The sequence below is a fragment of the Aquarana catesbeiana genome, linkage group LG01 (genome assembly GCF_042186555.1).
Source record: "Aquarana catesbeiana isolate 2022-GZ linkage group LG01, ASM4218655v1, whole genome shotgun sequence".
NCBI classification, from domain to species: Eukaryota; Metazoa; Chordata; class Amphibia; order Anura; family Ranidae; genus Aquarana; species Aquarana catesbeiana.
In genome coordinates, this window is record NC_133324.1 from 952,266,539 (window position 1) to 952,280,728 (window position 14,190).

The following is a 14,190-nucleotide window of genomic DNA, read 5'->3' on the forward strand; positions in this document are numbered from 1 at the left end:
GCTGTGGTGTAAAGGGAGGGTTGTGATGTAAAGGGGGGGCACTGTAATGTAAAAGGGACCGCTGTGGTGTAAAGGGGAGCTTTGATGTAAAGGGGGGGGCACTGTAATGTGAAAGGGGCTGCTGTGGTGTAAAGGGAAGGACTGATGATGCTGATGTAAAAGGGAAAACTTTAATATTAGGAGGGGGTGGGGGTGGGCTGTGGTGTGACGAAACCAAGTCATTACACTGGCCGGACCTCCGTGAATTTTAATTAAATACCCCTGGCCTATATGAATAGCTACAGACTGAATGGATTGTTTTTGTACAACAGTTTCTAGTAGTGGCCGTGCCTAATCGACCTTCCAATCATATTTTTTTCCCGGGGGGGAAGTAAATTCAAGCGGTTTGTATACCGAACATGTGAAAAGATAAGAAAACCCTGTAAGGCAAAGGCATAATGTGCTAGTATTCACCGCATACTAGCTCATACTAGCTCATTATCCACGCTGAGGGAGCGGACATTCTTCCGGGTTCGCGGCTCCGGCGCTGTGAGTGGCCGGAGCCGTGATGACGTCTTCTTTCCGGCGAGATCCGGCAGCGTCTGCATGCAAAGTGATTATCACCTAAACCATACAGGAGATTAGGAGATATTAAGTTACCTAGAGATAAGCCTTATTTTAGGCTTACCTGTAGGTAAAAATGTAAAATAAAGGTATATACAGCCACTTTAATTGGTAACGTGGTTGTATAAAAAGTCTCTCCATGTATGGCCACCATAGGGAAGATTGCACAGGGATTGTACTATGAGTGGCCTTGCAGTATAAGGGATTGGACCGGATCCTATCACAGGGGGTATCTTCGGTTCTACCAGAACCAATACTCAGCAGAGGCTCTGATCCAGGGAGACTAGCTGGATGGATGGCGACATTCTCCTTGAATCCTCCGAGAGCACGAAGAAAGACGAGTCACAATAACAAATCTGCATTAGTAAAAAAAAAAAAAAAAAATTAAATAAAAAAATAAATAAATAAATAAGTGGCCGGGGGGGATTTCTGTAGCTGTGCTTTTCTCCTTCCTCCTGATAGTAAATGCAGGCGGGAGGGGAGGGGGATTTTTGGCAAGGCTCCCCTATGGAGTGGGAGGGGGAAGAAATGAAAATGAAACTTCTCCCAGGTTAATAAATAGGGAAACTCAGAGACAGGAGGAGATCAGAGCGGGCTGAGTGAGGCTGAGTGATACACAGAGTGGGGTAGTCACTTATCACAGCTGTGTTACATCGCGACCGCATCCTCCACCACCAACTATCATGGATACCCTGAGCTACAAGATCTTCATCATCCTCATCGTCGGGGTCATACTCAACATCTGCCAGGGTAAGGACTGCAACCTGAGCATGTTTTATATAATATATAAGGCAATAGACCATGATGTACTGTGTACTGCAATATAACATTAAACAACTTATTGTAGCATAATATAGCAAAGAATAATAGCTTATACTAGAATACAATGTAATATAATATATCAGCATACAATGTAATGTAATAAAATATAATAATGAAAAAATAACATATTTTTATATTATAACATATAAATAATATAACATAATGCTACTGTTGAAAATGTATTATCACTGCTGTAACGATATCAACAAAATAATAATAATAATAAAAAAGTGAAACTTAATTACATACTGAATATAATAATGATAATAGTAATAATAATTATACTTCTGAAAATTTCTGATCACTAACTGCAGTAACGATATCAACAAAATATATATATTTATATATATATTTAAAAAAATGATATAGCATAAATATATATATATATATATATATATATATATATATATATATATATATATATATATATATATATTATTGATAATAGTAATAAAAGTTATACTTCTGAAAATGTCTGATCACTAACTGCAGTAACGATATATAAAAAAAAATAAAATAAAAAAAAAATGATATAGCATGACTACATATATATTATTGATAATAGTAATAATAGTTATACTTCTGAAAATGTCTGATCAGTAACTGCAGTAACGATATATAAAAAATAAAAAATTTAAAAAATGATATAGCATAGCTACATATATATTATTGATAACAGTAATAATAGTTATTCTTCTGAAAATTTCTGATCACTAACTGCAGTAAAGATATCAACAAAATATATATATATATATATATATAAAAAAAATTATATAGCATAACTACATATATATTATTGATAATAGTAATAATAGTTATACTTCTGAAAATTTCTGATCACTAATTGCAGTAACGACATCAACAAAATATTAATAAAAAAATGATATAACATAACTACATACTGTATATTACAATGATAACAGTAATAATAATTATACTTCTGAAAATTTCTAATTGCTGACTGCAGTAACGATATCCACAAAATAAAAATAATATGACATAACTTCATGTATTTTACAATAATAATAAAAATATTTCTGGTATCTGTGGTACTTCTGGGACTATGGTGAGCGGGACTGTTGTGCTGGAGGGGAGGAGGGAGGATCAAGTGGTGGGTAATTTACCAAACCAGATTTCAGAGGTTCCTATGCAGCCAGTTAATATTCCTATGCAGCCAGTTAATGTGTCATCTGTCCCAGTTAGGAATTATGCTAAGGCTGTGTCAGGACAAAGTCATGCTGCTGCTGGTGGAAGGGAGCCAGTTGTGTGACTTTTACCCAAACGCACCTTCTCCCATTAAACGCAGGAATGTGGTACAGCTCAGGTGGGAAGGAGGAGATATTCCACCTATCAGGAGGGTGGTTGTGGATAAGATCCTAGCCATGGGATTCAAGGCGGAGGATATTTATGCTCTCATCAGTCCGGCTGGTTCCTTTGAATATGATTTGCCATTTGTGTGTCCAGAACCACTGGATCTGTTTTGGGAATGGTTAGAGCATGTATATGGGGGCCAGCCCGACTGGAAGGGGCTTGTCCCCAAAGTTGTCTCACGACAGCCCTTGATAGAAAATGTGACTATCCTGACAAGGTATGAGTCTATACCCCCCGAGGATTTATGGGTCTGATTGAGGAGGTTTGGTGAAATGTTGTGTCCCCTAAAAAAAGATTGTGGATGATAGAGGAATCTGGACGGGTGGGTGGTCAGTGTCAATGAGGTTGAGTGTGTGTGGGAATGTGGTCCAGCATTTGCCCTCCTCTGCCTTTATTGGTAAAGATAGGATTAAAGTCTTCTACCCTGATCAACCTAAGGTGTGCCATAAATGTGGAGTCAAGGGACATTTCTAGTCTAAATGTCAAGAACAGAAGTGTTCTTTGTGCCAGGAACTGGGGCATCTGCCAAGTGACTGTAACATCATTAAATGTAACCTATGTGATAAGGTTGGTCACCCTTATAGCCAGTGCCCTGAGTCTTTGCACAAAAAGCCATAGTTGGTGGAAGAATTTTGGAATTTCTGGATAGAGAAGAGTCTGGGTTGGTGAAGGTTGTACCAGGGGATCCTAATGTCTCTGTCCCATCAGAATCTGTGTCTGTGCGGCCAGCTGTGGTGTCAGTGTCCCCCCTGTCAGTGTCAGAAAGTGTGGTTGTTAAGTCTGTTTCTGCACCTATTGTTTCTCCTAGTGTAGTGAAGGCAGTGGAGGGTGCTGGACCAGTGTGTATGGTGGTGCCAACCCCTCCTGCTCGGCGTAGCAGAAGTGTGGCTGGAGATCGGCCGACACCGAGGGGTGAGGTGAGGGATGGATTGGATGATGGTGGGGGGGGGGGGGTGGGAAGGGAATGAGAGTGACTGGTGCAGAATGCAAGGTGAATGATGTGGAAGTCGAGGTGAATGATGTGGGGGGAGAGGTTAATGGGGGGCTTTTGGAAGCACATCCTGATGGCGATTAAATCTCAAAATGTTTCTTAGCCTGGATTGTGTTTAAGTTGAGGTTCGGGGTTTGTAGTTGTGATTAAAATATGTTTCTTTCTATGTTATCTGGTCAGGAAACAGTTTTCTTTACTTGCTGATGTAAGCACGCTTGTTTTTGTTTAGTTGTTGTTTATTTTTGTGTAAATATGTTTTTATTAATAAGCTGTATGTTTGTATGATTTTTTTAATAATCAAAAATTTACACTCTAATATCCCCCCCCCCACAGTCACACAGTATTTTATACATTTATATAGCTCTGACATATACCACAGTGCTCTACAGAGAACACTGAGCCAGTCACATCAGTCTCTGTACCAGAGGAGCTTACACTCTAATGTCTCCCCATAGTCATACACTATTATTATTATACATTGATATAGCTCTGACATATACCGCAGTGCTGTACAGAGAACACTGAGCCAGTCACATCAGTCTCTGTACCAGAAGAGCTTACACTCTAATGTCCCCCACAGTCACACACTATTTTATACATTTATATAGCTCTGACATATACCGCAGTGCTGTACAGAGAACACTGAGCCGGACACATCAGTCTCTGTACCAGAAGAGCTTACAATCTAATTTATACATTCTTTTTTCTCTCCTAGTGTCCGCCGCTAGCAGAAACCCCTCTGATTGTTGTTTGGCAACAAATGATAAGAAGATCCCCTACAGAATCATCACCACCTACAAGCATCAGGGCCTGTTCTCCGGCTGCAACATTCCTGCTATTGTGTAAGTATCTGAAAATGATAAGAGTCCATAACTAATAAGGGATTAGACCATTGGGGGTCAGCTTTCATGATATGGGGGGCCTCAACTGAAGCCACCAACATCACTGCAGGGCCACATATAAAATTCACCGAATATCATTATCAGAGACACACAATAGGATAAAGTCAATGACAATGGGCATACTACAGGAGATGGTCAGAGACTGCAGACATAATACAGGAGATGATCAGAGACTGCAGCAGAATACATTTTGGCCATTATTAAATTATTAAGAAATTATTTTTTTATTATTTTTTTTTTTATTGGATATGTTTTATAACACAAAGTAGAAAATATTGTTTATTTTTTTCCCAATATGTTTTATTTTTTGTTTATATAATAAAAAAATAAAAAAATATATGATAAATAGATTCTAAAAATCGTATTTGGGTACAGTGATGCATGGCCACACAATATTCAGTTAAAGTAGCAAAAAATGGTCTGGTCATGAAGGGGGGTAAAACCTTCTGGAGGTCAAGTGGTTAAAAACCTCTTAAAGGGCCAAACAGAGCTTGCTGGAGGGATTAAAAAAAAACGTTGACATGCTTGCACCAAAAAAAACCTTATTTTGGTAGAACAGGAGCACTAAAAAAATAAAATGATCACTGTTTATATATATATATATATATATATATATATATATATATATATATATATATATATATATATATATGTTAACATAATTGTTTTAAAATTACACTGGTCTGGGACAAATTATATATGTATTTTTTATTTTTTTATTTTATATTTTTGCTTTTAGATATACAGAAAATAAAAAAAAATGATTGTAAAAAAATAGAACCAAATGAAAGTTAAAAAAAAAAAACAACAAAAAACAAACATCTATTTCTGTAACTTTGTGATAACTGTCTGTCTTCTCTCCTCTAGATTCACAACACACAAGAACAGACACCTCTGTGCCTCCACAGATTCAGACTGGGTGAAGAAGTATATGCGCTGCCTAGACCTAAAATTGGTGAGTAACACTGATTTAATATAGAAAACTGAGATTACGCTGATCAGTAGTCGTTTATATAGCTCTGACATATACCGCAGTGCTTCACAGAGAACACTGAGCCAGTCTCACCAGTCTCTGTGCCAGAGGAGCTTACACTCTAATGTCTCCCCATAGTCATACACTATTATTATTATACATTTAAATTGATTTAAAGATTTTTTACAGGTTACCAGTTTAGAGTTACAGAGAAGCGCTAGAATTTTCGTTCTCGCTATAACATTTGCAGAGATACCCCACATGTGACTGCCGTTCAGAGAGCTTTAACAAAGCCTGTCTGAAGCCTTGTTTTGAAACAAGTGTAAACTAGCCGTTAATGTGTGTTGAAGCCGAAGCAAGTGTAAATGAGCCCCTTTTGATGTGTTTTTGATGCTTCAGTGGTGCTTTGATGGTGCTTCGGTGGTGTTTCGATGATGCTTCAGTGGTACTTTGGTGGTGCTTCAAGCCAGCTTTATCATAGACTTCTATGGAGGCTTTGAAGATGCTTTGAAGATGCTTTGAAGCACCACTAAACCAAGTTGGGATATAATTTTTGAAGCAAAGCCAAAGCAAAGCAAAGCAAAAGCAAGGTGTAAACAGGACTGTAAGCTAACCATTTTATTTAGTGACAGGGGCATTGACTGGTGTTCAGAGAGCTTTAAGAAAGCCTATCTGAAGCCTTGTTTTGATGCTTCGGTGAAGCTTCAATGACACTTCGGTGAAGCTTCGGTGATGCTCTTTTGAAACTTTGTTGATGTCCTGTGTGTGTGTGTGTTTATATCTCATACCTGCAATTTACTCAGAACAAAGCAAAGCCTCTCAAAAGCTGCAGGTGCTTCAAGCGAGCTTTACCATATACTTATACATAGACTTCTATGGAGGCTTTGAAGACACTTTAAAGCACCACTAAAGCAGCATGGGATATAGTTTTTGAAGAGAAGGCGAAGCAAAGCAAACACAAGGTGTAAACAGGACTGTAAGCCAACCATTTTATAAGGGCTAATTTTTAAGGGCTAATTTTTAATTTACACTTGCTTCAAAACAAGGCTTCGGACAGGCTTTGTTAAAGCTCTCTGAACGCCAGTCAAAGCCCCTGTCACTAAATAAAATGGTTAGCTTAGTCCTGTTTACACCTTGTGTTTGCTTTGCTTTGCTTCAGCTTCGTTTAAAAAAATTATACCCCATGACGCTTTATTGGGGCTTCAAAGCGTCTTCAAAGCCTCCATAAAACTCTACGGGCAAAGCTCCCTTGAAGCTCGCTTGAAGCACCTGCAGCTTTTGAGAGGCTTTAATTCAGCTTTAACTGTGCTTTGTTCTGGAGAAATTGTAGGTATGAGATATCAACACACACAGACACACACAGGACATTTGCCAAGCTTCAACAAAGCTCCAACTGAAGCATCACTAAAGCTTCACTGAAGCCTCACCAAAGCTTCATCGAAGCACCACCGAAGCATCACTAAAACTTAATCAAAGCACCACCGAAGCATCAAAACCACATCTTAAAAAGCGCGTTGAATCGGTAGGCGCTTCATTGTGTGTTGAAGCCGAAGCAAGTGTAAATGAACTCTCAGTCTGGTTGAAAAAAGACCATCCAGTCCAACCAATAAAAGGAAAAAAAAAGAAAAAGAAAAAAAAAATGCATGTTAACAACATTTGCATTTTGAAATCCTAACTATTGTTGTTTTTTTTTTCTTTTCTAGAAAAAATGTTGAAGCGGCAAAGACGGATCCGGTGGAGGATCCCATGGCTGTGTCCGGGGTGGTGCCACCTTACTGCTTCTAGAGTCACCATGGCTGATACACTGAATTCTGATCTGTCCTTCTCTGCTATCACCGGGTGTGGTTTCTATCATTGATATGTATCTGTCTCCGTAGGTTGTTACATTGTAGGGAGTTTTCTTCTCATAAAATGTTGCAATTTGATCGAATTTGTAACGTCTACCTGTCTGTAGCACAAGGGGAAGGTGTCCAAGAGGTGGACCTGGCTTGTATCTCTGAGAATGTTGATGGTCATCTTCCCCTAAGTAAATCGCCAGGGGGGTGTACACTATTCCACACCGGCCATGGCTGCTTCCTTTGCACCGGCTATCCGGCACACTTTAGGGCCCCGCCGTGCCATTTCACTTTCTGGTGTTTCGCTTCTGTTTTTCGTGTGTTATGATTTGGGTTTGCTTAAGTTGACCGTCACGGGGAGGAAACCACTTTTTTGAGAAGTTTAAACATTTGCTTAACGGCATTGAACTTCTTTTTTTTTTTTTTTTAAAGGAAGTAGAACTTTTTAATTCATTTGGTTTGGGGGTGGAAAAGTTTTCAAGCTGCTCTTAATGTCTATGGCCGGTTTTGATTTTGTAGCTCTCCTTCAACTCAATAAACCCTATATTAGCACTGTGGGGTGTATTTATTTAAAATAAAAATCATCCTATGAAACTGCATATTCGTTTGCTATTTTCTCTCCAGGTTGAATGTTATTCTTCACACAGGAAACAACTCATATTGGCCACTAGATGGAGCTGATGATCTTAGTAAGTACGTTTTTAGCATAATCATCGGCTCCATCTAGTGGTCATAATGCTGTATTTGCCTAAATCATTCTATGAAGGACATTCAACCTGGAGAGAAAATAGCCTCGTTTTGCCCCCCAATTCACACAGAACGAATGAATGACAGGGATCAGTTTGTCCAACTTCAACATGTACTAAGGCTCCCTTTTTTTTTTGTAAGCTTGCTGAATAAAAAAAAAAAAAAAATAATAAAATAAAATATATGTAAGAATGTCTAGCAGTGTGCAGGGGGTTCATTGAATCCCATTAAGGAGGTTTCCCCGAACTTCCTGCGAGGTCTTAAGAACAGGAAGTCAGAGTTTTTTTACATTTTTTCTTACCAACTTCCCAAATGGTTTTTTTATTAAAATCCTAAAAAAACAAATCTGAGACACTGAGTCACTTTATTTTATTATCTTAATCCGTCAGTCCGCCCAAAACATGACTTTTTATCTCTCTCTCTGGTGCTTCTCTGAGGTATGAAGTCTCTTTCCTTCTACTGAATTCCTTCCTCGTCCAAATGATCTAACAGGGAGAGGTGGGGCCTATGTCCAATGGGGGGGGACCTATGTCCAGTGGGTGGAGCTGGGAACTCCCACGCAGAGCTAAAATCCACCTTTTTGGGAATGAGTAATAGCTAGGGGGTCTTGGTTTTGGGTGGAGTGACCTTTTAAGATGTAGCATGCTATTCTCGTCTTTGACAAAAGACGCGATTTTTTATTTTTTTTTAATATATAAATATATATTTCAGATCTATATTTTACATTTAAACATCTGATTTATTATTGCGTGTGAAAAAAATATTTTCAGTACTGTTAATGAAATGAATAAATATAATCTTTCTGCGTGATATCAAGGTTTATAAATTGTTCGTTTTCTTTTTCAAGCTTATAGAAGCCCTGTCATAGAGCAGAACTCCTGTGTGGACAGGCTCGATGGAAGCAGACAATCCCTTTCCTCATAATATCGGAGCAGAGGGGAACTTGGCACACAAGTCTAGGACTTGCAGCTTCCATCATTGCCTGTTCACACAGGGATTTTGCTTCCTGGCATGGTGGACACCATGGTAACTTTGCTCTATGAAATTATTTGGCATGTACTACTCTTTAGAAACTGGGCTTCCACTTGTTGAGTTTGTACACTACTAGTAGTTGGTAACATTGAACTAGACTTGTGCCTTGGTTAGTCAACTACTAGTAGGGGTTAGTGACATTCAGCTACACTTGTCCCTTATTTGGTGTATACTAGCAGTGGTTAGTAGCATTGAACTGAACTTGTCCCTTGTTGATACTAGTAGTAGTGGGTAACACTGGACTGGACTTCCACTTGTTTAGCCCGTATACTACTAGCAATTTAGAACCATGGGACTGGGCCTGTGCATTGTGAAGCCCCTATGCTACTAATAGTTACTAACATTGAACTGGACTTGTTTCTTGTTTAGCCCATACACTACCAGTAGTAGTTAGAAACATTGAACTAGATTTGTCCTTTGTGTGGCCCGTACACTACTAGTAGTTGTTAGTAACAGTGAATAGGATTTGTCCTTTGTGTAGCCTATACACTACTAGTAGTAGTTAGAAACATTGAACTAGATGTGTCCTTTGTGTAGCCCATACACTACCAGTAGTAGTTAGTAACAGTGAACTGGATTTGTCCCTTGTGTAGCCCATACACTACTAGTAATTGTTAGTAACAGTGAACTGGATTTGTCTTTTGTGTAGCCCGTACACTACTAGTAGTAGTTAGAAACATTGAACTAGCTGTGTCCTTTGTGTAGCCCTACATTACTAGTAGTTGTTAGTAACAGTGAACAGGATGTGTCCTTTGTGTAGCCCATACACTACTAGTAGTAGTTAGAAACATTGAACTAGATGTGTCCTTTGTGTAGCCTGTACACTACTAGAAATTGTCAGTAACAGTGAATAGGATTTGTCTTTTGTGAAGCTCATACACTACTAGTAGTAGTTAGAAACATTGAACTAGATGTGTCCATTGTGTAGCCCATACACTACTAGTAGTAGTTAGAAACATTGAACTAGATGTGTCCTTTGTGTAGCCCGTACACTACTAGTAGTTGTTAGTAACAGTGAACTGGATTTGTCCTTTGTGTAGCCTGCTCTGTACACTACTAGGGATTAGTGACATTCAACTTGACTTGTTGCTTCTTTAGCCAATACACTACTACCTGTAGTAGTAGTTAGTAACATTCAAATCAACGTTTTCTTTGTTCATCCTGTACTAGTAGTGCTTACTAAAACTGAACCGGAGTTGTCTTTTGCTAACATGGAGCTAAATGTGTCCCTTTGCAAGCCTGTGCACTGCTAATAGTAGTTAGAACAATGAAGTAGACATGTCCCTTGTTTCGTCCATAACCTACTAATAGTGTTTAATATGTTTAATCTCTCTGTACCCTAGTAGAAGGAATTAGACACATTCTGCTGGACTTGTCATTTCTTCAGCCTGTACACTAGTAGTAGGAGTTATTCACTTCCAGCTGCACTTATACCTTTTTAAGCCTGTGCACTGCTAATAGTAGTTAGTAGTACATTGAACTAGACATATTCCTTGTTTAGTCCATATGCTACTAATAGTGCTTAATATGTTTAACCTGTACATGAATAGAATTATTTAGTCACATACTACTGGACTTGTCACTTCTTTAGCTCATATACTACCAGTAGTAGGAATAAGTCACATTCTGATGGACTTGTCACTTCCTTAGCTCCTGTACTACAAGTAGTAGGAATTAGTCACATTCCATTGGGCCTGTCACTTCTTTAGCCCGTCTACTAGTAGTAGTAGAAATAAGTCATATTCTGCTGGACTTGTCACTTATTGAGCCCATATACTACCAGTAGTAGGAATAAATCACATCCTGCTGGACTTGTCACTTCTTTAGCCCATCTACTATCAATAGTAGGATTAAGTCACATTCTGCTGGACTTTTTTAGCCTGTATACTAGTAGTAGGAATGTCACAATCCACTAGACTTGTGACTTCTATAGCCAGTATACTACTAGTAGTAGGAATAAGTCATATTCTGCTAGACTTCTCACTTTTGTAGTCTGTAAACTACTAGTAGTAGGAATAAGTCACATTAAGCTGGACTTGTCACTTCTTTCGCCTGTACATTAGTAGTAGGAGTTAGTCACATTTAGCTGCGCATATCCCTTTCTAAGCCTGTGCACTGCTAATAGTAGTTAGTAGATTGAACTAGACGTGTCCCTTGTCTAGTCCATAAGCCATTAAGAGTGCTTAGTATGTTTAACTTGTACACTAATAGGAGGAAATAGTCACATTTCACTGGACTTCTCACTACTTTATCCCGTATACTACTTATTTAGCCTATATACTACTAGTAGTAGGGATAAGTTACATTCCACTGGACCTCTACCTTCTTTAGCCTGTATACTACTAGTAGTAGAAATAAGTTACATTCCGATGAACTTCTCACCTTTTTATCCTGTATACAGTAGCATGAGTTCCACTAGACTTTTTTTTAGCCTATATACTGTATCTAATCTGTATGCATTAGATACACATTAAATGTCCTGTGTCCTATTAGAGTAGCATCTGTGATTACATGCCAGTCATTTCAGAGAGCAAAGTAATATTACAGCTTGCTGAGAACTCCACAGAAGGAGGAATTGTGGAATTGTATGGGGGTCTGAGTCTACCCAAAAGTGTTGTTTTGATTATGGGAGGATTTTATAGGAATTTGTTACTTACTGGCTTCCTATATCTCTCAAGGACCATAGGGAGTTCCCGTCATACCTACAAACGCTGTTCCTGCCCATCTGGGAGATTGGGTTTTCCCATCCACCTCATAATCTCCATTACAATAGAAAATCTTGGGATGGTGGGAACCCCTCATAATGGGCACAGCAGGTGTGCAGACCTTGGAACTCAACACAGGGATGGTGGGAACCCCTTGTGATGGGCACAGCAGGTGTGCAGACCCGGGAACTCAGCACAGGGATGGTGGGAACCCCTCATAATGGGCACAGAAGGTGTGCAGACCCGGGAACTCAGCACAGGGATGGTGGGAACCCCTCATAATGGGCACAGCAGGTGTGCAGATCCGGGAACTCAGCACAGGGATGGTGGGAACCCCTCATAATGGGCACAGCAGGTGTACAGACCCAAGAACTCAGCACAGGGATGGTGGGAACCCCTTGTGATGGGCACAGAAGGTGTTTAGACCTGGGACCTCAGACCATAGATCCCACTATCTCACCAACACAGACCTGGAGAAGATAGAAGCAGTTCGATTTAACTCCCTCATGTTCACTAAACACTGATATATCAGTTCTGGGTGGAGCAGTTATGAAAATGATAATGTTGCATCTCACAAGCTCTAGGCAGCTCATCCATGTGTATCCAGGGCTATTATTACATTTATGTATAATATATTGATTTGTGGTGGATTATAAGGTTTGTAATGTTAAATATAATTTTTAATAAAGTTTTTTTTGTATAAGTCTCTGTGTCCGGTCTCATGTGCCTTCTGCTACCAAAAAATAAAAGATGTGGTGTGTGGATCTGCATTTTCCCCCAACAACAACGTTGTTAAATATCGTGTGGCGCTACCCACTAAGGGCTGCTGTTATTAAACTGGTTCTTCCCCAACATATACAGAGGCTGCCCTGTCCACCCAAGCAACAGTCCATTCATACCAGCTGCAATTAACAGTCTAGGGCAATGGTCTCCGAACTGTGACCCGGGGGGCGGGGGGACGGCTGGATGTGGCCCTTTGCTTGAATGTATCTTGCTCTTGGGGCACTGCTCCACCAACTGGCACCAATGATGGAACACCGTTCCCCGACTGACACCATCAATGGGACACTATTCTTCTCATTGATATCAACAACGAAACACTATTCCTCCCATTAAAACCCAAGATGTTCTGGGGCATTTTCTACTCCCACTGGCCACAGTCCGGCCCCTCTAATGCCTGAAGGACAGTTAACTAGCCCTTTGTTTAGAAAGTTTGGAGACCCCTGGTCTAGGGTATGTCTTTTTTAAGGTTTATTGCAGAACTTCAGCAGGAGAGGGGAATTTGGGCGTGTGATATTCCAAAACACTCAACAGTATTTAGTGATCAGAGTTTGCTTGATGTGGCCCTTTGCTTGAATGTATCTTGCTCTTGGGGCACTGCTCCACCAACTGGCACCAATGATGGAACACCGTTCCCCGACTGACACCATCAATGGGACACTATTCTTCTCATTGATATCAACAACGAAACACTATTCCTCCCATTAAAACCCAAGATGTTCTGGGGCATTTTCTACTCCCACTGGCCACAGTCCGGCCCCTCTAATGCCTGAAGGACAGTTAACTAGCCCTTTGTTTAGAAAGTTTGGAGACCCCTGGTCTAGGGTATGTCTTTTTTAAGGTTTATTGCAGAACTTCAGCAGGAGAGGGGAATTTGGGCGTGTGATATTCCAAAACACTCAACAGTATTTAGTGATCAGAGGACAGTCTTTCTAGCAGTAGTAGTAGTAGCTAATGGTGAACAGTGTAGGACCCTACAGCTGAAGACCATGGGGCAAATGTTTGGGAATCTGGTTGCCCTGCACCTGTGCGCATTTATGGGTACCCAGTGCAGCATCCAGCACTCAATCTCGAGGATCAACTCAAGTTCGCTACTCACAAGTCTCCACGACAGCTGCCTCCTTCCAACTTCCTCCAGACACAACCCAGTAAGTGAGATGGTGCTTTTCAGGACTGGGTCTCTTTCATGGTGTGGATCTCCAGTCAGCTCTGAGCAAAGTCTATGTAAGGCCTTGATCCTAGCACCTCAGACGCCTCCTTGAGCCGATGTTCAGTCCATGGGCTGCCAAACAACATCAGCCCTTGCACCTCTGGAACCCTCCTTGGGAGAAGGAACCCAGCTTTCCAGTGTCTCAGACTATTTATTGTGATTCCAGCCTCCCCCCTCCCCTACTGGACACCCCTCTCCAGGCATTGGCTGGAACCCGAT

The 14,190-nt window shown here is 40.1% G+C and overlaps 1 protein-coding gene across 1 annotated transcript; it reads left to right on the forward strand.

The window, feature by feature from the left end:
* The first annotated feature begins 991 nt into the window (after positions 1 to 991).
* LOC141121840 (C-C motif chemokine 16-like) lies at positions 992 to 12,684 on the forward strand. Its single transcript, XM_073611572.1, has 4 exons — positions 992 to 1,353; positions 4,503 to 4,629; positions 5,557 to 5,644; positions 7,366 to 12,684. Exons 1-4 carry the CDS (start codon positions 1,287 to 1,289, stop codon positions 7,375 to 7,377), a joined length of 294 nt encoding a protein of 97 aa, XP_073467673.1. The 5' UTR covers positions 992 to 1,286; the 3' UTR covers positions 7,378 to 12,684.
* The last annotated feature ends 1,506 nt before the right edge of the window (positions 12,685 to 14,190 follow it).

Bases quoted from the DNA above. Each gene is read 5' to 3' on its own strand.
- LOC141121840 (XM_073611572.1), top strand. From the start codon at position 1,287: ATGGATACCCTGAGCTACAAGATCTTCATCATCCTCATCGTCGGGGTC. The intron at 1,354-4,502 runs GTAAGGACTGCA...TTTCTCTCCTAG, and splicing joins CATACTCAACATCTGCCAGG to TGTCCGCCGCTAGCAGAAAC. The intron at 4,630-5,556 runs GTAAGTATCTGA...TCTCTCCTCTAG, and splicing joins TGCAACATTCCTGCTATTGT to ATTCACAACACACAAGAACA.